Raw genomic sequence first — 22256 nt, 5'->3', positions numbered from 1 at the left:
TGGAATATACTATCTAGTGAGAATGGGCCTTCTCAATTTACTGCTATCTAGTCAAGCTGGTTGGCAAACACTGGAAAATATCTTTATATATCCATTTACCATGCAGTTCATTTACTCTAACTGCCCTGCATCTCAGTGAGCAATCAAGCACTTCTTACAGTTTCTACGTTAGGGAAGACCTTTGTAACCATTTACAACTATACTTTAGAAAACATGTTGGGTGCAAAAGAAATGTATTGAGTCATGAGATCATCATTTTTTTGTCTTCAAACCTTATTGAACTTAATAAAGAAACTTTATTACAGAGAGTATTAGGAGCTATTAGATGCTGCTCTAAAGAAAGCTTTATTAAACTGCATATATGTCACAGCAGTTTGTACACACAGAGTTCAGCCCCGAGGAGATCATTTCACCATTTTACAAAGACAAGAAACATTTCTGCCAGTAAAATAAAGTTTATCTATACAGCACATATCCACAAGGCAATTCAAAAGGCTTTACAAAAACATCAAAAATACTTACGACAAAGTGCAAAAGAAATATTTAAAAAACACATTTGAATACATTGAAAAAACATTTATTAAAAAGTGTGAGACACTTGATTACTGGGAGTTGTTGCAGATATACGGATCATTATAACTAAATGCTGCTTCTCCGTGTAACCAAAGTGTAGCCGCGTCACTACCAACATTTTAACCACACGACTGGAAGATATCTCTTGCTACACTTATGTTATGTCCCCCGAGACAAGGGACATTAGAACAGGACAGGAAGTGGTCTCCTCTTACAGAGAACACAGAGACACTGAGGATTCATCTGACCAGAACCCAAACCCAGCATACAGAGGTTCAGTGAATGTGGTTCTGAAGGTTTTGAGGTGAGTCAGTGTGTCGGAGGAGACTCTGTAGAAGGAGAGAGAGCCAGCAGGATGATCCAGATACATTGCTACTCTACCAGAGGGGGAGGAGGGGGAGGAGGAGGAGGAGGGGGAGGAGGGAGGCAGGACTGTTTTAGTGTTATTGTGTCTAACAGAAAACTCTCCATTGGAGCACTTGAGAGACCAGGACTGATCATTCCATCCAAACATTGAAGCTTCACTGTCTCTTCTCCTGCTGACCCCTCTGTAAGTCACTGATATATAAACCTTCCGTTTCCACTCAACCTCCCAGTAACAGCGACCGGTCAGAGCTTCTCTACATATCAGCTGAGGATAGAAGTCAAACCTCTCTGGATGATCTGGACTTGGCTGCTTCCCTTTCACATAAGTCACCTCCCTGTTGTTGTCAGACAGTTTGAGTTCTCTGTGTGCTGTGTTTGTGTCCAGTGTGAGTTCACAGGAATCTGATGGAGGGGGAAAAAACACAGCAGCAGTTTATCATAAAACACATATAAGGCTATTTTCTTTATTTTTATAAATGTGATAATATATATATTCTTGTCAGTAATTTTATAATGAATACATATCTCAACTGACTGTTCTGTCATCATAAGACAACCTAAATCCACACTTACATTTCCTCACATCAGGTTTTAACCTGTGCTCTCCACCATGGTCAAACCTGGAGGAAGAAACGGTCTGAATGATCAAGGACACTTCACACATCAGTTAAAGGACTGTCAACATTTCAAATGTCATATTAAGGCATCATTTCAGTTATCAGAGAATACAATAAACTAAAAGGGGTTTATCTTAGCAGAAAAGGATGTTTGATGTTATTATCCAATTTGAGGCCTTTTATATAGGGTAATTGCATCTGAATTACTCTTACAATGAAGGCTCCATAATCAGCTCACGGCATATAGGCAGGGGTAGTGCTATTGGGGGGCAGACCTCACCTCCTCAAGGGGGGTCCAAGATTTTTTTTTTAAATATTGAAGTTGAATCTGGTGCACCTTGAAAGCAACATGAAGAGATCTATGGATACCTCTCTCAACACCCATATGAAACAGAACTGTAAACAGATTTTCTTTTTCTTTATGGATATTTTACAAATCACATTCAACTGTATTCTTGTGTTACTCCCATATAGTAGGCTATTTCATACCTGTTTTTCATTTATTCTCTTATTGTTTGTATAACTATAATGATCATATGAAGGTGTGCCGCGGAAATAATCTTTTGAATAATTTGGGACAAAACTGTTCTAAACACTCAAGAGTCCTTTAGCTCACCTGAGCCCCTCACTCTGACAGGAGACGACTCTCCTCCAGCTTGTTGTGGAAACAGCTCCTTATGTCCGTTAGTGCAGCTAGCTAACCAGATGCTAACATCACGGTCCCCGCTAGCATCGCTCCCTCTCTCTCCCTCACTCCCTCTCTCCCTCACTAAATGCGCTATCGCCACACACACAGAGCCGAGCTTGAATGACACAAGCACACGTGTATTTCCATGCAACTCTCTGATTGGTCTGGTGTGTTGCCTCGGTTGCGTTCAATGAACACGGGAAATTACAGTCCTGCCGTCGTCTCTTGTGTCATGATGAGATTCACATAAAGCACGGTTAATGTATTAGTCTATATTATTGAGGTGTCTCAAATATACGTCAATCAAGTGGCACCTGCTAACGGGGTGGTGGATGATAGGTTTACATCTAAAAACGTATTTTTCGAAAATTATTATTTTAATTTAATTTTGTTACTTTTTTTTTACGGTCCGCGATCTACCCGCACCACACTCGCGACCGGTCGATCGCGATCGACTGGTTGGCGACCACTGGTATAGGGTGAGGAGCAAGTGTTGTCAAGTGTGTTACACATTTTAGAACATTTTAGCAAACGTTTTCCCCCTCTAAACAACACAGGCTTAAACCTTCTGGTAGTGCTAGAATTAAAGTCAAAGGATCTCTATAAATGAATCTAATTATCATTCATGTCTGAGCTTAAATTTGTCCCAAAATAATCAGTAATTGTCGAGATTTAACAATCAGGACCTAAGAAGGAAACCGAGATAGAGAGTGAGATATGTCCATACCTGAGAGTGTCCAGTCTCCAGTGTGGGTCATCCAGTAGAGCAGACAGCAGATTCACTCCTGAGTCTCCTGGATGATTGTAGCTCAGGTCCAGCTCTCTCAGATGGGAGGGGTTGGAGCTCAGAGCTGAAGCCAGAGAAGCACAGCCTTCCTTTGTGACCAGACAGCCTGAGAGCCTACACACACACACACACACACACACACACACACACACACACACACACACACACACACACACACACACACACACACACACACACACACACACACACACACACACACACACACACACACACACACACACACACACACACACACACACACACACACACACACACACACACACACACACACACACACACACACACACACACACACACACACACACACACACACACACACACACACACACACACACACACACACACACACACACACACACACACACACACACACACACACACACACTGTTGACTCTACTCACGGTCACCTTTTACTAATGGCGTAAAGTGTTACCAATCCAGTCCAACACACACTAATTCAATATGCTTTTCAGAGTGATATGAAATAAATCGTGTGAAAACTTTATATAGTCCCATTGGGGCTGCATCATTTCAACAAATAGTTAAGAACAGCATTAATAATTACTGTGTAAAAAATGAATAATCTTCTCATCCAACCTGAAAGTCTCAATTAGTGAAAACACCAGAACCCTTGAATATTGGTGCCACTTCTGGGGCAACTCAGTATAATTTAAGTCATCTTGGTCCAAAGAGGTTCTTTAATAAGTAAATACAATATTAAATAAATTAATGACATTTTACGGGGTAAACTTAAAAAAAACTGCAAAATACTGACCTGAGATTTTCCAGTTCACAGTGTGGACTCTCCAGTCCAGCGCACAGGTTCTTCACTCCTGAATCCTGGAGGTCGTTGTTACTCAGGTCCAGCTCTCTCAGACTAGAGGACTGGGAGCTGAGGACTGAGGACAGAGCTTCACAGCTTCTCTCTGAGAGCTTACAGCCGCTCAGCCTAAAAGAGGGTTTTCATCAGACCAAAAAACAAGTAATACATGAAAAAGAGAGCCTTACTTTAAACCATTGTACACCTACCTAATAGTTTCCAGAGAACAGGGTAGACTCTTTATTCCAGCACACAGGTTCTTCACTCCTGAATGCTGCAGGTCGTTGTTACTCAGGTCCAGATCTCTCAGACTAGACGACTGGGAGCTGAGGACTGAGGACAGAGCTTCACAGCTTCTCTCTGACAGGTTACAGCCACTTAGCCTGAAGGATTATTTAGAATAAATTAAAAAAAGTCTTATTTCTCATCTATGCCATATAAACAGGTTGGATAATGTTTGTATTCCTTTTATTCATCCACTCACACAGCTTTGTTGGAGGCTTTGACCACTGGCAGCAGCCTCAGAAGAGCCTCCTCTGAAGCAGAGTATTTCTGCAGGTCAAACACGTCCAGATCTTCTTCTGATGACAGTAAGATGAAGACCAGAGCTGACCACTGAGCAGGAGACAGATTGTCTGTGGAGAGACTTCCTGAACTCAGGGACTGTTGGATCTGCACCACTAGGGAACGATCATTCAGTTCATTCAGACAGTGGAACAGGTTGATGCTTCTCTCTGGAGACAGATCCTCATCAATCTTCTTCTTGATGTACTGGACTGTTTGTTGATTGGTGCCTGGACAACCTTTTGTTTGTGTCAAAAGGCCTTTTAGGTATGTCTGATTGGTCTCCAGTGAAAGACCCAGGACGAAGCGGAGAAACAAGTCCAGGTGTCCGTTGGTACTCTGTAAGGCCCGGTCCACAGCACTCTGGTAGAAACGTATTAATTTGCCCTCGTAATCTTTACGCCGTTGAGAGGTGGGTTGTGTCTCTGACAGCAGGTTGACTCCAGAGTTGATGAAGGTCAGATGGAAGTGAAGAGCAGCCAGAAACTCCTGAACGCTCAGATGGACGAAGCAGAACAGCTTGTTCTGGTACAGTCCTCTCTCCTCTCTAAAGACCTTTGTGAACACTCCTGAGTACACTGAGGCTGCTCTGATATTGATGCCACACTCTGTCAGGTCGGACTCATAGAAGACCAGGTTGCCTTTCTGCAGCTGCTCAAAAGCCAGTTTCCCCAGAGACTTGATCATCTTCTTGCTCTTTGGACTCCAGTGAGCATCTGTCTCAGTTCCTCCATCATACTTGATGTTCTTCACTTTGGACTGAACCACCAGGAAGTGGATGTACATCTCAGTCAGGGTCTTGGGCAGCTCTCCTCCCCCTCTGGTTTTCAACACCTCCTCCAGAACTGTAGCAGAGATCCAGCAGAAGACTGGGATGTGGCACATGATGTGGAGGCTTCGTGAGGTCTTGATGTGGGAGATGATGGTGCCCGCCTGCTCCTGATCTCTGAATCTCTTCCTGAAGTACTCCTCCTTCTGTGGGTCAGTGAACCCTCGGACCTCTGTCACCATGTCCACACACTCAGGAGGGATCTGATTGGCTGCTGCAGGTCGTGTGGTTATCCAGAGGCGAGCAGAGGGAAGCAGCTTCCCCCTGATGAGGTTTGTCAGCAGCACATCCACTGAGGTGGACTCTGTGACATCAGTCAGGATCTCAGTGTTGAGGAAGTCCAGAGGAAGTCGACACTCATCCAGACCGTCGAAGATGAACACAACCGGGAACTGATCAAACCTGCAGATTCCTGCGTCTCTGGTTTCAGAGAAGAAGTGATGAACAAGTTCCACCAAGCTGTACTTGTTCTCTCTCACCACATTCAGCTCTCTGAAGGTGAATGGAAATGTGAACTGGATGTCCTGGTTGGCTTTGCCTTCAGCCCAGTCCAGAGTGAACTTCTGTGTTAAGACTGTCTTCCCAATGCCAGCCACGCCCTTTGTCATCACTGCTCTGATTGGTGCATCTCTTCCAGGTGAGGCTTTAAAGAGGTCTTCTTGTCTGATGGTTGTTTCTGGTCTGTGTGGTTTCCTGGATGCTGTTTCAATCTGCCTGACCTCATGTTCAGCATTGACCTCTGCAGCCCCCCCCTCTGTGATGTAGAGCTCTGTGTAGATCTGGTTCAGCAGGGTTGGGTTTCCTGCTTTAGCAATGCCCTCAAACACACACTGGAACCTCTCCTTCAGGTTAGATTTGAGTTTACGTTGGCAGACTGCAGCAGCAGTTCCTGAATGTGACACAACTAATTAAAATGTGGATGCGACAGTAATCTCAAGCACATCAGTTGAGAACAGCGTTTGACTGTTTCCAGCCAAGAAGAATTCAGGTATCTGATCAAAATGTATGCATCATACAGCAAAGTTTGGAAAACTAAGCTAAGCTATGCTGATATTGTTTTAGAAAGTAATCTGTACCTACAGAGCATTTTAAAGAAATTATAAAAATACTTATACTGTAAGTATTTTTGCTCCAAAACCCATAATACCCCCTGATAAATGATGCTCTTTAGCGAGGTAAGACCCCCCCACTTTATCATTGATTGGTCAGTGCTCGTGGCCTCCAGTGGTTTAGTTTGTTTGGTTGAAGATAAATAAAATTGGTTAGGGTGAGTTAGGAACGTCATAGGCAGAGTAAGGGGGTTCGTGCCCTCCCGGTTACTTTGAATAATAATTACGGCCTGAGACCAGAGGTGCACGATGAAAGGGAGGCTGTGGGGACCCAAGTTCCCATCAGCAAAAACACTTCGGTTTGCAATCCTGGCTCCAAAATGGTGGAATGAGCTCCCCATTGAAATCAGGACAGCAGAAAGCTTACACATCTTCTTCAGACTGAAAACTCATCTCTTTAGATTCCACTTCGAGAGATAGAATTACTAACAAAGCACTTATATACTAATAAAGGACTGGCTTATCTAAAGCCAGTTGAGTAGCACTTGAAATGTTTGGCTCTATGAAACCTGATGTACTTATATGATTCTGTTTTCTTCAAGTTTGTATCTTCTTGGTCGAATGCACTTATTTTAAGTCCCTTTGGATAAAAACGTCAGCTAAATGAAATGTAATGTAAAAACATTAATATCACCGGTCTATGCCTCAACAGCGCTACCTGAAATCTGAAGTGTCATCATATTTGTCATCAATTGTCATAAAGTGCTCAAACTTAACATGTGTGCTAACAGTCGAGCCCTGAAGACATCTACATGTCAGTTTTGAGATTTCGTCATTTGCCATTGCCATGGCAACACAATGCTCGCCATAAAACACGGTTTTCTCATAACTCCAGAAAACATTTTCCGAACGGCTAAGAAATTCACAGGTTTGGTAACGATGCAGCCCTCAAGACATCTAAGCGTATTATGGGGTGTCATCAAATGCTGTTGCCATGGCGACTGATCACTCGCCATCAAACACGATGTTTTTGTTACTGCTTTAACTCCTATAGACATTGGCCGATGGGCCTGAAACTTCCCATGTTTTCCAACGGCTGAGTCGGGAAAACACCTGCGTGACGTCGACGTGCGGACAACAGCGGACCTGCACGGAGCATCGAAGACCCACTCATCGCTTCTTGCAGCTTTATATATTAAGATTTTTCGTCTTTGAAGACCTTTCGCAAAGCCACGCCCCTAAATGCCCGTTGTCCAATCATATTCGATCACGTGCGCGGCTCCCTGTGGAAGTCCGACAAGCTTAGCGTTCAAATTCATTGCGAAAATGGTGAAGCGTTGTGCTTATGGTCTTTGCAAATCGGATAGCAGCTATCCCATAAGCTTAGAGGGGGGGGTGATATTTTACCCGTTTCCTAAACCCAAAACCCGAGAGGAGAAATGCCGCCAGTGGATAAAGAAATGCGGCAGGCCCCATGCCCAGCTGAATATGGCGAATAGTGCTTATAGGTCGTTTTGACCAAGTATATCACTTGATGCATAATAATGTCTGAACAGCTGAGCTCCGTTATTAGTCTACCTGTGGTCAAAGTACAAACAAGAAAGCCAACAGGCAATCATTCATTTATATTTTGCTTTAATCTTTGTAGCATTTTGTTAATGGAAAGCCTACTGCCGACTTCCCTAATCCTGCTGCACAAGTGGGCACCCCGACCCCCACAAAGGAACAACAAGGTGGATGCAGAAAGCCACCAAGGAAACGGTAGTTAACTTTAGACAAACTACAACATTTAATGCCTCTTGTGATTGTATTGTTTTATTCCAAAATAATAATAATAATTCCGTCGAATTTGACATACAGCTCATGTGGTTTTTCACTCTTGCACTGCGACCTGTATGCAAGTGCCTCTATTGATGTTGTGCCTCCCTCTTTTCTAATGTTTATACTGTGGATATAACCCTCCATAGCGTATTGTAGCCCCTTTTGTCGGGACCTGGAGGATATTGCTGCGTTATTGCTCCAAAATGAGTCTGTTAAGGCGACTCCGACGTTACGGAGACCCTCCATTATGGCTTTGTTTAACGCATCTGGCCCTCAGCTTGTCGGACTAGCAACAGTAACCAAGGGGGGGCGTGGCTTTGCGAAAGGTCAATTGGGTTTATGTTTTGTTTTATTTTATTAGATTACTGCTACTGTTAAATCCTCTTACTGCTGTGCAGAAGGTCAGCCAGCTCCTCCAGCTTCATGCTCCTTAGGAAGTGCAGTGAGATGTTCAGAAATGCCTCTCTGCTGCTGCTCCTCCTCTGCTCTTCATCCTCAACGTCCAACACCTCCTCATCCTCCCTCTGACTCTCTAAGCATTCTGGGTAATCTAAAGTCAGGACTGTCTGGATCTTCTTCAGCTCGTTCTTCACAAAAGTGACAATGTTCTCCTCCAGCAGCTGGAACAGAATAAAATGTAAACTTTAACTGGTAGTCAACATCAGATCGTGTACCTGCCTATTTGCAGTTTACTTCTCACAGCTACACTGTATAACTACGCTTCCTACCTGTACAGCTGTAGCATTAACAGAGGCACCATTGGGAAAATATTTTCTTGTGGGTTTCTTCATCAGGCAGTTTTGAAGTGAGAGCATTTCAAAAGCTTATGTCTGCTATACTCAGCTATGGCAGCCATGTAGATCCACAACTCCAGCAGCTAATGTCAGGTCGGCTGAACTAGAAAAAAACCTGTAGACTGCTGAGTATCTGAAGGCTTGTATTGTCATCACAGGACAAAAAACACAATTCCTGGTAGTGAAATAATATAATTCAGCATGTGGAAACAAAAAATGCAGAAAAAGCTTAGTATTGGATTGAATTTACACTAGAAAAAACCAGGAGGCAGTATCATCAGTGTCCGGCAGTGGCTAAGTCCGTATAGGGGCTTGGACTGTGAGCTGTAGGGTCGCCGGTTCAAGTCCCCGACCAGACCTAAATATGGAGTGTGGACTGCTACTTGGAGAGGTCCCAGTTCACCTCCTGCCCTGCTGTGCATGGTGTCCTTGAGCAAGGCACCGGACATCCCCCTTCCCCCCTCACTGCCCACTGCTCCTAGTACTAGACTCCTAGTACTAGGGTGGGTTAAATGCAGAGGCAAAATGTCACTGTGTGTGCTGTGTGCTCTGCATGTGTGACCATTAAAGAGGGTTTCATCCCTCTCTATTCTTCTATCATACGCATCGTTATCAGACGTGTTACCAGTGATACTTTAAAAAGTGACATATACAAGCCTATAACTTTATAGTGCAGTTTTCACCGTTCATTAACAATCTGACTGGCCTCACAACTGCTGTTGAGAAGCTAAAATGGCAATTGTTGATGCTGAAAGGTAACTTCAGAAGTATGCAAATTGGGAAAAGGTTAGGGAGACAGTTAGGGCTGTTGTAGTGATGGCTGCGCTTGTACATTCACTCACCATAAATATGGAGTCCAGGTAAGTTTGATGCTGCTGGGCAGACTGACCACCAGGACCCTCTGATCTCTGCGGATGAACTCTGTGGAGCAAAGAGGAGGATTTGAACAAATACAGAAAATAAAAGCATGGGCTGTGTTAGAGTATCCTCCTACAAACACGACATACAGTACATTACATGTTCTCTTAAAACACAGTTGAGTGTGAGGTGGACTGTACGTTGGAACACAATTGTTGGATCCCGATAGAAACACAATTGTTGGATCCCGATAGAAACACAATCAATTATGAATGCTTGGAAGATAAAATGCTGCCGAGAATTATGTTGAATTTCAAAACTTAAATAGCAAACAGGAAAAATCATTTGTGCTCGAAATTCTTACCTTGGACCATCATCCTGCTCTCCATCTTTAAACTTCATTGGTGGATTCATAGACCGGTCACTCCTCATGGACACACAGCTGGGTCCAGGAGAGTCTGGTCCGATGCTGATAGAAACACAATCACGGATGAATGTTCAGAAGAGAAATCGCTGCTGATAACTATTTTACATTTCAAGTGTTTTAATAGAGAAAAATAAAAATGACCTTTGCTTTAATTCTTACCTTGGACCATCATCATGCTCTCCATCTCTAAACTTCATTGGTGGACTCATAGACCGGTCACTCCTCATGGACACACCGCTGGTTCCAGGAAAGTTTGGTCTCTCATGGTGGATCCTGATAAAATCCCAATAACTGATAAATGTCCAGGAGATAAAACACTGCTTATTATCATGAATTACACAAAATGTATTTCCGAACAACCAAACGTATGATCTAATTCCAATTCTTACTCTGGACTCTAAGAACCAGGACTATTTTTAAACGTTGGAGGCTGAGGCATAGACAAGTCACTCTTCATGGACACACAGAAGAATCTGGTCTGATGCTGATTGAATCACAACCACTGATGAATGTTCAGAAGAGAAATCGCTGCTGATAACTTTGTTACATTTCAAGTGTTTTAATAGAGAAAAATAAAAATTACCTTTGCTTTAATTCTTACCTTCGACTATCATCATGCTCTCCATCTTCAGAACTAAAAGATCGAGGCTTAGAGCGGCCACACTTCATGGGAACACGGCTGGGCTCAGGTCCAGGAGAGTGTGGTCTCTTACGGTGGATTCTGATAAAATCACAAACAATGGTAAATAAAAAGGTGCACTCAAACTCTGCTAAGAGTTATGCTGCGTGCATGTTTTTAGTATGTAACAACTGGTAACAAACTGTGAGGTACACATTACTTCTGATCAGAGTGGGATCCATCTTTGACGTCGGCAGGTTCAGACATCCTCTGGAGATTCTTAGTGGATCTGTTGTGTCTCGGTCCAGGTCTAGCTTTTGTCCTCACACTGATTCATAGCAGAGTCGTACCTGCACACAAACACAACAACGTGCTCATCTGTGCTGCTTCCTGTCTGTTGCAAACTGACTCAGGTTCAACACAAGGAGAGTGTCGATGCGAGATTATTCTTCAAACAAACTCAATTTATTTCACTAAAACTCAGATTAACAATGAAGTGTGTTCATCAGCAATATCAACAATGAAAGAAGTTAATTGGGAAAACTTTGTCTTGACTTTGCAAAGGATTGTGGGTCAGAGTAGCATGCTGGTTTACATTAGTGATGTGTCGGTCGCGAACGAGCTGGCTCTATTAAGTGAACGACGGGAGCCGGCTCGCGCCCGCGAACGAGCTCCGTGCATGCATGCAGTGACATGTAATATCCAACGATTAGAGGCTGTTGGATGCTGCTGTTTTGCACATTGCTAAACATTTATTTCAAATTTAAAGGTTTTTTTATGATTAGAGACTCTTTTTATTGCTTGTTTTTATTTTTACGCTCAGCAAAGATTTGATGTCAGCTGTTGCTTTCTTTTTTTCTTTAGTTAATACTGAAATAGAGCTCTGCTGTTTTGTTAGGGCTTTTTCTTAAGTCAGTAGCTGTCCTTTTTTTAAATGTATATGCTCACGTTTTTATAGGTTCTACAGCAAGTTCACTGGAGCGTCTCTGACTGCAGTATCATTAAAGACAACACATAAAGGCCCTTTACACGCAGTGAATGTGAAGAGACCACAAAGAGGTTTCACATCCTTCCTGGTATGTTTACTCTTTAAATATTAAAGATAAATAAAGCACCTCAGTCACGTTCATCACTCCCTCACAGCACTGATGATCTCAGATTACAATCAAACTGCTGCCAAAAACTGCCACCCTTACAAGGAAGTCTTTTTAAAATCATTCTTCTTTAACTCCGAGGGAAATTCTCCACAATACTTTAGAACAGATATATAGAATCTAAAACATGTACAATAAATTAAAGAAACTATAAAGATACAAACAGCAAGACTCCTGCAGGTACATTAACTTCTTCAAACATCCCAAACCTTTTGAAAGTACTAAATACAGAATGAGTACTAAATACAGAATGATTTATTTTTTGGCCGAGGTGCACATTGTTAATAAATGTAAATATTGTTGATAAAAATGATCGGTTAAATTCTGAAAAAGCAACGCATAAAATGGCAATACAGATTGGGACTAATGTCGATGGGACAATTTCAAAGGAAACCAACTTCAAAAATCTGCTTTTGACTCAGCCGACTGTGACTTCAGAAAACAAAGGCGTATATTTTACCTTATGTGCCTGCATGAGCGGAAAAACACAGTCTTTGTTACATACTGGATTCTGATTGGTCTGTTATTTCTGACTTGGACAGGTACTGAAAAGCTGGATCTGTGCTGCCGTCATTTTAAGTCACGGTTGCAGTTCAGAAACTGATAATAGAACAGAACGACGGACCCCTACATGTACACATCTCATGCTATCACAAACATCCCATCAGCAAAGTCAATACTCCATCAAACTGTTTTAAATACAAAGTCCAGCTAACATGAGACTCCACTGGAGCGTCTCTGACTGCCGTATCATTAAAGACATAAAGGCCCTTTACACTCAGGGATTGTCACGTCTGCTATGTTTCAATGTTAAAACATTAAAAAACAAACAAACATGTCTGTCATGTTGATACAAGTTTTTAGACAGCATCAGACACTCCCTGCATTTTTCACTGAAGATGTGAACTCAGATTAAAATCAAACTGCTGCCAAGAACTGTCGCCATTACAAGGAAGTCTTTCTAAAGTCATTTGTCTTCAATTCTGAGACTAATTTTCTACAATACTTTGGAATAGATTTATAGAATCAGCTTCAAGAAACATTTGTTCTGACCAGTTAAACAGTGACACAGCACGATGTGATCAGAGTGATCCTGATGGTGAAACATTTACAGATTCCTCTGGTAGGGTTCCTTACTGATGAACTGAATGTAGTTAGGTAGCTTATTGGTTGGTTTTCCCAAATGCATAATAATGGACCTAACAAACTTGCAAACTAAAAAAGCATTTAAATCATATTCTCACCTGCTGAATTCCCTTCAGGTCAATTTAGACGCCTGCGTGAGTGAGGGAAACTCTGCTCATCTCTTCCTCATCAGTCCTGTGTCTGCTTGTATCTGATCTGAGGACGCCGTCACTCCCTCATAACTTTAGAGTATAAAATAAAAACACATCAGAGTGACGTGAGAACAGGTCCAACGGGAAGAAGAACCAGTCAAGGTGAGAGGTGATGCAGGTGATGAAGTTCTACTAGCTCTCCACTAGATGGTGCTGACTGACTTGGTTTACCTTTCAGATCGGCAGGTACAACCTACAGCAGGGCTATTCAATTAGACATTCAGTTGGGCCAGATTTTATAACTACAAAATTCAGCTGGGCCAGACATTCAGCGCCCTGTTAAAAGCGGGTAGTGACACATTTTAAACCAACACATATTACTGCGATGAAAAACATGCAATTTTTATTCATTGTTCATCTAACAAAGGTAGGTCAAAAAGTGCATAAAAACACAACAAATTAGCATTAATTTAACAGAATCTGAAAAAAAAGTGCACAGTTGTAGCATTACATTTGTTTGCTTTAGAATTCAAATATTCAGGTTATGTTTTTTGAACTAGGCATTTACTGAATAAAATAATAGCAGTCTTAATAAATGTCCTCACATACAAAAAAAACAGCTAAAGAGCTCCAATGCAACACAAAGCAATACTATTTTTTCACTTTCAAGTAATAACAAAAAAATCATACGTTTTGGTCACATTTGACCCAGACACATTACAAAGTGCATTTAAATGAATACAGAAAGAACTGTCAAACCCTTCAGTGCACAAACCCATAACAAGGGATACGGGTAACTATATGAATGAATACTACACTACACGTCTACTATAGTAAACTAGGTGCTTACTATCACCTCATTTGTGATTTGTCATCGCTGACTTTCTCAATGGGAGAAGGGACATTTTTTGTTTTGAACAAGAGCAGTGACTTTTGGCTCATCGGATGTCACTCCTAAGACATTGGTGAAGAGTGCTGTCAGTCAGGGAGCAGCGAGTGCTACTTTTGATTGAGTTCATGTGTGAAAAGCTTGATTCACATGTGTATGTTGATCCAAACATACTGAGCACACAGATCGCTACTTTCTGAACGTTAGGGAACTGCTGTTTGTTGACATCACTCCAAAGCTTCGCTGGCCCGTTAGTGCGCTGCATGTCAATAAGTTCCAGTGTATATTTCCCCTTGTCGATGCAGGGGACCACTTCCTTTGCTCTGGTTGATACGTCCCCCTCTATGGCAACAGTGAAGGGGTCTCTGGCAAAGCCCATAACCTCTGTGGGCAGAGCAAGTCCATCCAATCGATCGGCAAAGTTCTCTTTCAACCTCGCAATGAAATCTGTCATCCCATCCGTGATTTGAGCCGGAGATGTGATGTGTTTGGGGAGCGTCGGAAGATGCAGCATCCGACCCGTGCTCAAGTCGGTCGCGAAAAGGTCCAGCCAGGTTCGCTCCTTTGTTCCTCGCTGTACACAGCTCCAGTTTGGGCATTGGCCTGTCATCAGATTTTATTTGTTGTTGCTGCTGCAGCGGAAGTTTAGTACAATTATTTTTGATTAAATACTCCAAATCTCCACCCTCCATAATTGCACTTGCTTCAGTTCAGTTGCTTGCTACTTTCTAACGGCGGTGAGAGTGGTGCAGTGACGCTATCTATCTTCTATCGATTAGATTTATGATTTGAAAATTATAAAACTGGGTAGACATGTGGATATTATCCGACTGAACAAAACGTGCATTTATCTAACAGGTTCGTTTTCCACTGACCTTATTTTGAGCTATTTTCCAAAATCCTATGGAGAAATCCCATTGCTATTTTGTCGAGGGAAACCGAGTGCAGCTTACTTCCGCTTTTTGGGACGCGTCACTGCACCACTAAGTTGATGCGATTTGATTGGATTGTGAGGCAAGGGAAGCCAGCCGCCTCTGGCTTCCCTTGGCATGGCCCTGACCAATCACAGGTTGGCAGGGGCATGACGTGAGCCTCATCTGATTGGTCAATCCCTCCATTTTTTTTCACCAAGGGAAGCAAATTTCGGCTGGCCTCCTCTCGCAACAGAGAGTGAAATATACTGTTTCACCATAACATCTAGAGGGGCGCTGTTTCACTCTTTGTAAAATACTCAATGAGAATGGGGGAGAGACGGGCCGGCAGCAACACACAACAAAGAATTTCCGAAACTAAACGAAGTGTTTTTATTTATTTATTAAAATTATAACTACAATCCGAAAAAACAGGGGAAGCCTGGCTTCCCTTGGCCTCCAGGAGAAAACGCCACTAATTGTCAACCCTCCCGATTTTCGCGGGAGACTCCCGATTTCATTGCCCTCTCCCGGTTTCCTCCCGGGGTCATATTTCTCCCACATTGCTCCCGATTTCTGACAAAATCAGATTTACACACGACTGTTTCCACTCTGACTTTAATACAGCTACACCATTGTTTGGTTTCCATGGTAACGCGTGTCTTTAGTAGCGCGCGCAACTCAAAGTCTGACAGGGTGAGGCAGATATAGTCCCAGAAAACAGAACAAGGATCGACAACTACTCTACTCTCTGCTCACTCTTTTCCTGCCCCCCCCCCCCCAATTTTGCATTTTGAAATGCTCCCGATTTCTGAGGTCTAAAGGTTGGCAAGTATGCCGTAGACATTGGCGGCTTCCAAAAAGCTTCTTAAAACTGTTGCTGCCCGATTGTTGGTGGCAGCACTCAAGTACACGATGAGACGACTAAAGCCGTCAATACCACCATGCACAACGAAACGCCACCTAAAGGGATATGTATAGGCACACATTAAGGTCAATCCACTAATGTATGTACAGACATTTACACATTTAAAAGGCCTTATCCTACTAAAAGTTATAATTACAAAACATAAATCATCTTAATCTTGATAGTAAAACTAATTTGCATGCAGAGGAATTTGGTGCAATTAATAATTTGATACATTTCATTTATATTTTATTTATATTTCTTCTTGCAGTGTTTTAACTTGTTGTTATGTCTACAGAATATTGTATGTTGCATTGTTAGAGGAGACTTCAGATTTTCATTACCAACCAATACAAAAAGCTATCATGCATATAAAGCCTTTGAGTCTTGAAGTCTGGTTTGCATTGAAGCTGATTGATTATAACACTTTAGATGGGCCCATCTTTTGTAACTGTAGTGAAGTGGATGTTTGAGCAATGCTTGAGAGTGTTAATGATTATACTATATGAGTTTGTGATTGCCCTCGATGTGCCATAAACTGTTCGGTGCTGGTACAAAGTACTTCCTGCGCCTTCTTGGGTTCAGCTGCAAAGTGCGAATCAAAACTCCTGGATCAACGCTCAATCAAAACACATCAGAATGAGTGTGTTGCTCTGTGCTAACCTGCATTGAAAGATTTAGGTGTCATCTGAAACAAATTAGCTGGTCTCTTAAACCTCATTGCTGTTATTAGGCCTACATCATGTCTGAGGTAATGGTACCTTTGCTTTGTATACAAAGCATGTTTGTATCTGTGCCCCGACACATGTCCATTTGATGTATTGGTTTCAACATATAAATTGCCTATTCCCTTTTTAATAAATCTGTAAACAATCTATAAACAAGTAGGCTAATTTGGATGGAGGAAATGTAGGCTAATGAAACTGTATCATTACTAAACACACGTTAATACGTCTAACAAATGTGTACACTGATATAGCCTATACGCCAAAACAATAAAAGTAAGGAAAACCAGACAAAAAACATGAATGCTGATTAAACCTACCGTATCCCGTTCTGTGTCATCCTCCGACGAATTCTTCTTTCGCACACCCCGAACACCTGCGCGATGTCCCCAGCGGTGTGCCCCCAACGAAGATGTGCTTCAATAACGTTTGGGGGCAACATGTAAGATGGACGCCCAAGGGTCGCCTCCTCTGTTTCCGAGAGGATTTCAAGTTGGCGAACAACCTCTTGAAGACTCTCAAACACAGCTGGGTTAAATCCAAATCCATGTCGAGCTGAGCCAAGTCCTCTATACATCGTTGCACACGAAACTGGACATAGTCTTTTGGTTCTCCGTTCTCTAAATGGTCCGCTAATGATCGTAAATGATCTCCAATGGCTCTTAAACCAATATCCATAAATAATCCTTACAACTGTGGATAAAGTATGGATGTATAAAGTTAAGGGCTAAACAGTAAAGCTCCTGCATTCGAATCAGCGCGGTTAGCCAGGCGTTAGTAGTAGAGCCCTCTGCCAGAAATGATCACACACTCCTGTAACCAATCCTGCTTCAGACTGAGGTTAGGACCGCCCACCTCATTAGCATACGGACACATAAATAAATCAATGTATGTCGCGTAAATGTCGAAATATATGAAAGATATATAATAACGTGTGTTCTGTTTTATTTTCGACTTTTATTTATTTATTTATACATTGGTGTATTTCTTTCCATAATTATTTATGCATTTATTTTTTTATTCTTTGATTTATTTATTTGTGTATTTATTTCAACATTAATTTATTTATGTATTTATTTATTTATTCCTGTATTTCTTCATACATTTATTTACACATTTATTTATTTATACTTATGTCATGTTCCGTCTTCCATAGTTTGTAGATAGGAAGGAGGTTCAGTCTCCTGGACCACGTTAGATAGGGGTGTCTCTGTGATGGGTTCCTGTGGGGGGGGGATCCTGGGAAGGGGACACAGCAGGAGACGACTCCTCTGAGGAACTCACCTTGATGGACTCTAAGGAATCTGAGGTTTCTTCTTCTCCATTGAGACACATCTGTTGGAGGGTAAAAAGAAAAAAAATATTTAAAAGAAGGTTTCCACCCCCCAGGACATTGAGGCGATACATTTACAGTGGAGGAAACAAGTATTTAACCCCCTTCAGATTTTGTAAGTTTACCAAATTATTTTACAACTAAAAGCTCTTTTCAAATGAAGAGGAGGTTGTAACCGAGGCTCTGTGTAGGTCAGAGTCTGATAAGCCCTCCCTCTTCTTCCTGCTCTCAGAAACACAGCCAGCTCCACTCTGTATTTCCTGGTTCCTCCCCTTCAGAGCCACGCTGAGGAGGAGGGGTGTAACCAACATGTGGGTAAAGTACAAGAGCTGATAGGCCACATTCACCGCCCACACACATGCTGTTCAGATAACCTCTCACATAGTTTCAGCTCTCAGGAAATGAAACTCACACACTCGCTGCTACTGAGAGGTGAGATGGCGCAGAAAGGAGTTCAGCTGGACCGGGAAACCTTAATTTGTTGTCCCATCTGTCTGGATCTACTGAAGGATCCGGTGACCACTACCTGTGGACACAGCTACTGCATGAAGTGTATTGAAGGCTTCTGGGACGGAGAGGATGAGAAGGAGATCCACAGCTGCCCTCAGTGCAGGCAGAGCTTCACACCGAGGCCTTTCCTGCTGAAAAACACCATGTTAGCAGCTTTAGTGGAGGAGCTGAAGAAGACTGGACTCCAAGCTGCTCCTGCTGATCTCTGCTATGCTGGAGCTGGAGATGTGGCCTGTGATGTCTGCACTGGGAGGAGACTAAGAGCCTGTAAGTCCTGTCTGCAGTGTCTGGCCTCTTACTGTGACCAACACCTCCAGGGTCATTATGACGTAGCTCCATTAAAGAAACACAAGCTGGTGGAGCCCTCCAAGAAGCTCCAGGAGAACATCTGCTCTCGTCACGACGAAGTGATGAAGCTGTTCTGCCGCACTGATCAGCAGAGTATCTGTTATCTCTGCTCTGTGGACGAACACAAAGGACACGACACGGTGTCAGCTGCAGCAGAGAGGACTGAGAGGCAGAGAGAGCTGGAGGGGAGTCGACTAAACATCCAGCAGAGAATCCAGGACGGAGAGAAGGAGGTGAAGCTGCTTCAGCAGGAGGTGGAGGCCGTCAATGGCTCTGCTGAGAAAGCAGTGGAGGACAGTGAGAAGATGTTCACTGAGCTGATCCGTCTCATGGAGAAAAGAAGCTCTGATGTGAAGCAGCAGCTCAGATCCCAGCAGGAGAGAGAAGTGAGTGGAGTCAGAGAGCTCCAGGAGAAGCTGGAGCAGGAGATCTCTGAGCTGAAGAGGAGAGACGCTGAGCTGAAGCTGCTGTCTCACACAGAGGACCACAACCACTTTCTGCTCAGCTACCCCTCCTCACTGTCAGCCCTCAGTGAAGCTACACACTCCTCCAGCATCAACATCCGTCCTCTGAGATACTTTGAGGACGTGACGGAGGCCCTGTCAGCAGTCAAAGACAAACTACAGGACGTCCTGAGAGAGGAATGGACAAACGTCTCACCGACTGAAGTGGATGTTTTACTGCCAGCAGCAGAGCCCACCACCAGAGCTGGGTTCTTAACATATTCACAGGAGATCACTCTGGATCCAAACACAGCACACATACGGGTGGTATTATCTGAGGGGAGCAGAAAAGCAACACGCATGGGACAACAACAGTGTTATTCTAGTCACCCAGACAGATTCACTGGATGTTCTCAGGTCCTGAGTAGAGAGAGTCTGACTGGACGTTGTTACTGGGAGGTGGAGTGGAGAGGGTTAGGAGTTTCTGTAGCAGTCGCATACAAGAATATCAGCAGAGCATGGGAAAGTTTATTTGGATATAATGAAAAATCTTGGTCCTTAGAGTGTAGCCAAAACAGTTATTCATTTCGTTACAACAGAATCATCACTCCCGTCTCAGGTCCTCTGTCCTCCAGAGTAGGAGTGTACCTGGATCACAGAGCAGGTGTTCTGTCCTTCTACAGCGTCTCTGAAACCATGACTCTCCTCCACAGAGTCCAGACCACATTCACTCAGCCGCTACATGCTGGGGTTTATCTTTATGGTTATGAATATGGAAACACAGCTGAGTTTTGTAAACTCAAATAGCCTGAAGTCATTGGAGGACCTCTTCTACTTCTTAAACTCACCGTGTGTCCATCAGAGCTGATTGTTCATGTCTTCACTGCAGAGATCAGCTGTCAATCAAACATGATGGGCGGGGCTTCAACATCTTCTCACGAGTTGTTCTGTAGATGTTGGACTTTCTTCCGGCTCCTTCCTGTGTCTGGTTAGCCATGGAGGCTGCTCAGGAGGATCCTTGTTCACCTGAACTGATTTGTAAACTTTGCTCTAAATATGTGTTGGATATTTCTTTTGATTCTTGTTGTTGTTTCTCTTGTGGTGCACGAGTCTTCAGAGAGAAAGCAGCAGAGCTTCTTTTATTGTACACATTTTATTCTGGTTCTAAAACAATAGAGACATTTATAATCACATGTATTCTTTTTGACAGATTAAATGTTATTGTTGCTGAATTAACTAAAAAATGAGTTCCCAGATGGTTATAACACTTATTTCATCATCACATGTTTATTTAAAATGATATTACTTCCTGTCATGATCATAATCAATAAGTACATCATTCATTATTCTCCTGTAAATAGCTTAGAGTCTTTGCTTGGGAAATACATTGTATTATTGATTTGCAGACTAATTGTTGTTGTTGGTGTTGTTGTTGTTGTTGTTGTTGTTGTTGTTGTTGTTGTTATCCAAGTAGAAATTGGGTACTCTGATGTTTTATAGAACATTAATTATCATGATAATAATCAATAAGTAAATCATGTCTGATTCTGTTTGAAATAGCTGAGATGAAACACATTCATGGTGTGGAGAAAGAGAAACTGATCATGAAATCATTGAACACACTTTACTGATGGGATGTGTGATTAAATGAAATGTTTGGATCATTAATAAAGGTTTGTCTTTCAAAAACAAAAACAGGATGTTGTTCTTTTGTTATGTCCAAGGTGCCATACGAAGCTGATGGAGAACATGTGGAAGTGATCTGAGACAAATGAAGCTCAGAGCAAGTTCAACCAGGAAGACCGTCTTTACTCATTCATTTACTATTTCCATGTTACTACTCTCTCTCCTCTCAATAAGTGATCGGGGGCGGAAAAGGTTGTGGCGGATATTCAGTCTTGAGTACTGTTTCAACTAGAGGCAGTTTCCGAGTCCTGGTGTTATAATCCCGTTGTAGTGGGCATGATGTTGTTCAGATATTTGAAAACTTCGATCATATCTCCCCTCGCCCTTCTATAATACATGCTCAGGATCTTAGACTTTGCAGCGGTTCTTGATATGGTAGGTCAGGGCTATTCAACTACACATTCAGTTGGGCCAGATTTTATAACTACAAAATTCAGCTGGGCCAGACATTCAGCGGCCTGTAAAAAGCGGGTAGTGACACATTTTAAACCAACACATATTACTGCGATGAAAAACATGCAATTTTTATTCATTGTTCATCTAACAAAGGTAGGTCAAAAAGTGCATGAAAACACAACAAATTAGCATTAATTTAACAGAATCTGAAAAAAAAGTGCACAGTTGTAGCATTACATTTGTTTGCTTTAGAAGTCAAATATTCAGGTTATGTTTTTTTAACTAGGCACATCAAAAAGTGCATTTACTGAATAAAATAATAGCAGTCTTAATAAATGTCCTCACATACAAAAAAAACAGCTAAAGAGCTCCAATGCAACACAAAGCAATACTATTTTTTCACTTTCAAGTAATAACAAAAAATCATACGTTTTGGTCGCATTTGACCCAGACACATTACAAAGTGAATTTAAATGAATACAGAAAGAACTGTAAAACCCTTCAGTGCACAAACCCATAACAAGGGATACGGGTAACTATATGAATGAATACTACACTACACGTTTACTATAGTAAACTAGGTGCTTACTATCACCTCATTTGTGATTTGTCATCGCTGACTTTCTCAATGGGAGAAGGGACATTTTTTGTTTTGAACAAGAGCAGTGATTTTTGGCTCATCGGATGTCAATCCTAAAACATTGGTGAAGAGTGCTGTCAGTCAGGGAGCAGCGAGTGCTACTTTTGATTGAGTTCATGTGTGAAAAGCTTGATTCACATGTGTATGTTGATCCAAAGATACTGAGCACACAGATCGCTACTTTCTGAACGTTAGGGAACTGCT

The 22256-nt window shown here is 42.3% G+C and overlaps 2 protein-coding genes across 3 annotated transcripts; one reads left to right on the top strand and one right to left on the bottom strand.

Moving 5' to 3' along the window:
- Nucleotides 1-244: 244 nt before the first annotated feature.
- Nucleotides 245-17515, bottom strand: LOC307028230 (NACHT, LRR and PYD domains-containing protein 3-like). Of its 2 annotated transcripts, none has more exons than XM_079663085.1 (13): nucleotides 17017-17515; nucleotides 11054-11183; nucleotides 10816-10935; nucleotides 10374-10487; nucleotides 10152-10256; nucleotides 9772-9850; nucleotides 8524-8755; nucleotides 4357-6154; nucleotides 4082-4255; nucleotides 3828-4001; nucleotides 2972-3145; nucleotides 1513-1559; nucleotides 245-1341 (listed from the first exon to the last, which is right to left on the bottom strand). In XM_079663085.1, the coding sequence occupies exons 2-13, from the start codon at nucleotides 11098-11100 to the stop codon at nucleotides 785-787; spliced, it is 3621 nt and encodes a 1206-aa protein (XP_079519211.1). In that variant the 5' UTR covers nucleotides 11101-11183; nucleotides 17017-17515; the 3' UTR covers nucleotides 245-784. The 2 variants fall into 2 exon arrangements, with proteins under 2 accessions (XP_079519211.1, XP_079519210.1); XM_079663084.1 differs by lacking the exon at nucleotides 17017-17515 and adding an exon at nucleotides 13232-13354.
- A 249-nt stretch (nucleotides 17516-17764) lies between these two features.
- LOC307028236 (tripartite motif-containing protein 16-like) lies at nucleotides 17765-21025 on the top strand. Its single transcript, XM_079663090.1, has one exon. It carries the CDS (start codon nucleotides 18431-18433, stop codon nucleotides 20135-20137), a length of 1707 nt encoding a protein of 568 aa, XP_079519216.1. The 5' UTR covers nucleotides 17765-18430; the 3' UTR covers nucleotides 20138-21025.
- Nucleotides 21026-22256: the final 1231 nt, after the last annotated feature.

This window comes from Notothenia rossii (genome assembly GCF_949606895.1).
Source record: "Notothenia rossii genome assembly, chromosome: 2".
Taxonomy (NCBI): Eukaryota; Metazoa; Chordata; class Actinopteri; order Perciformes; family Nototheniidae; genus Notothenia; species Notothenia rossii.
Note: the sequence above shows the minus strand (reverse complement) of the source record. Positions and strands in the feature narration are given on the sequence as shown.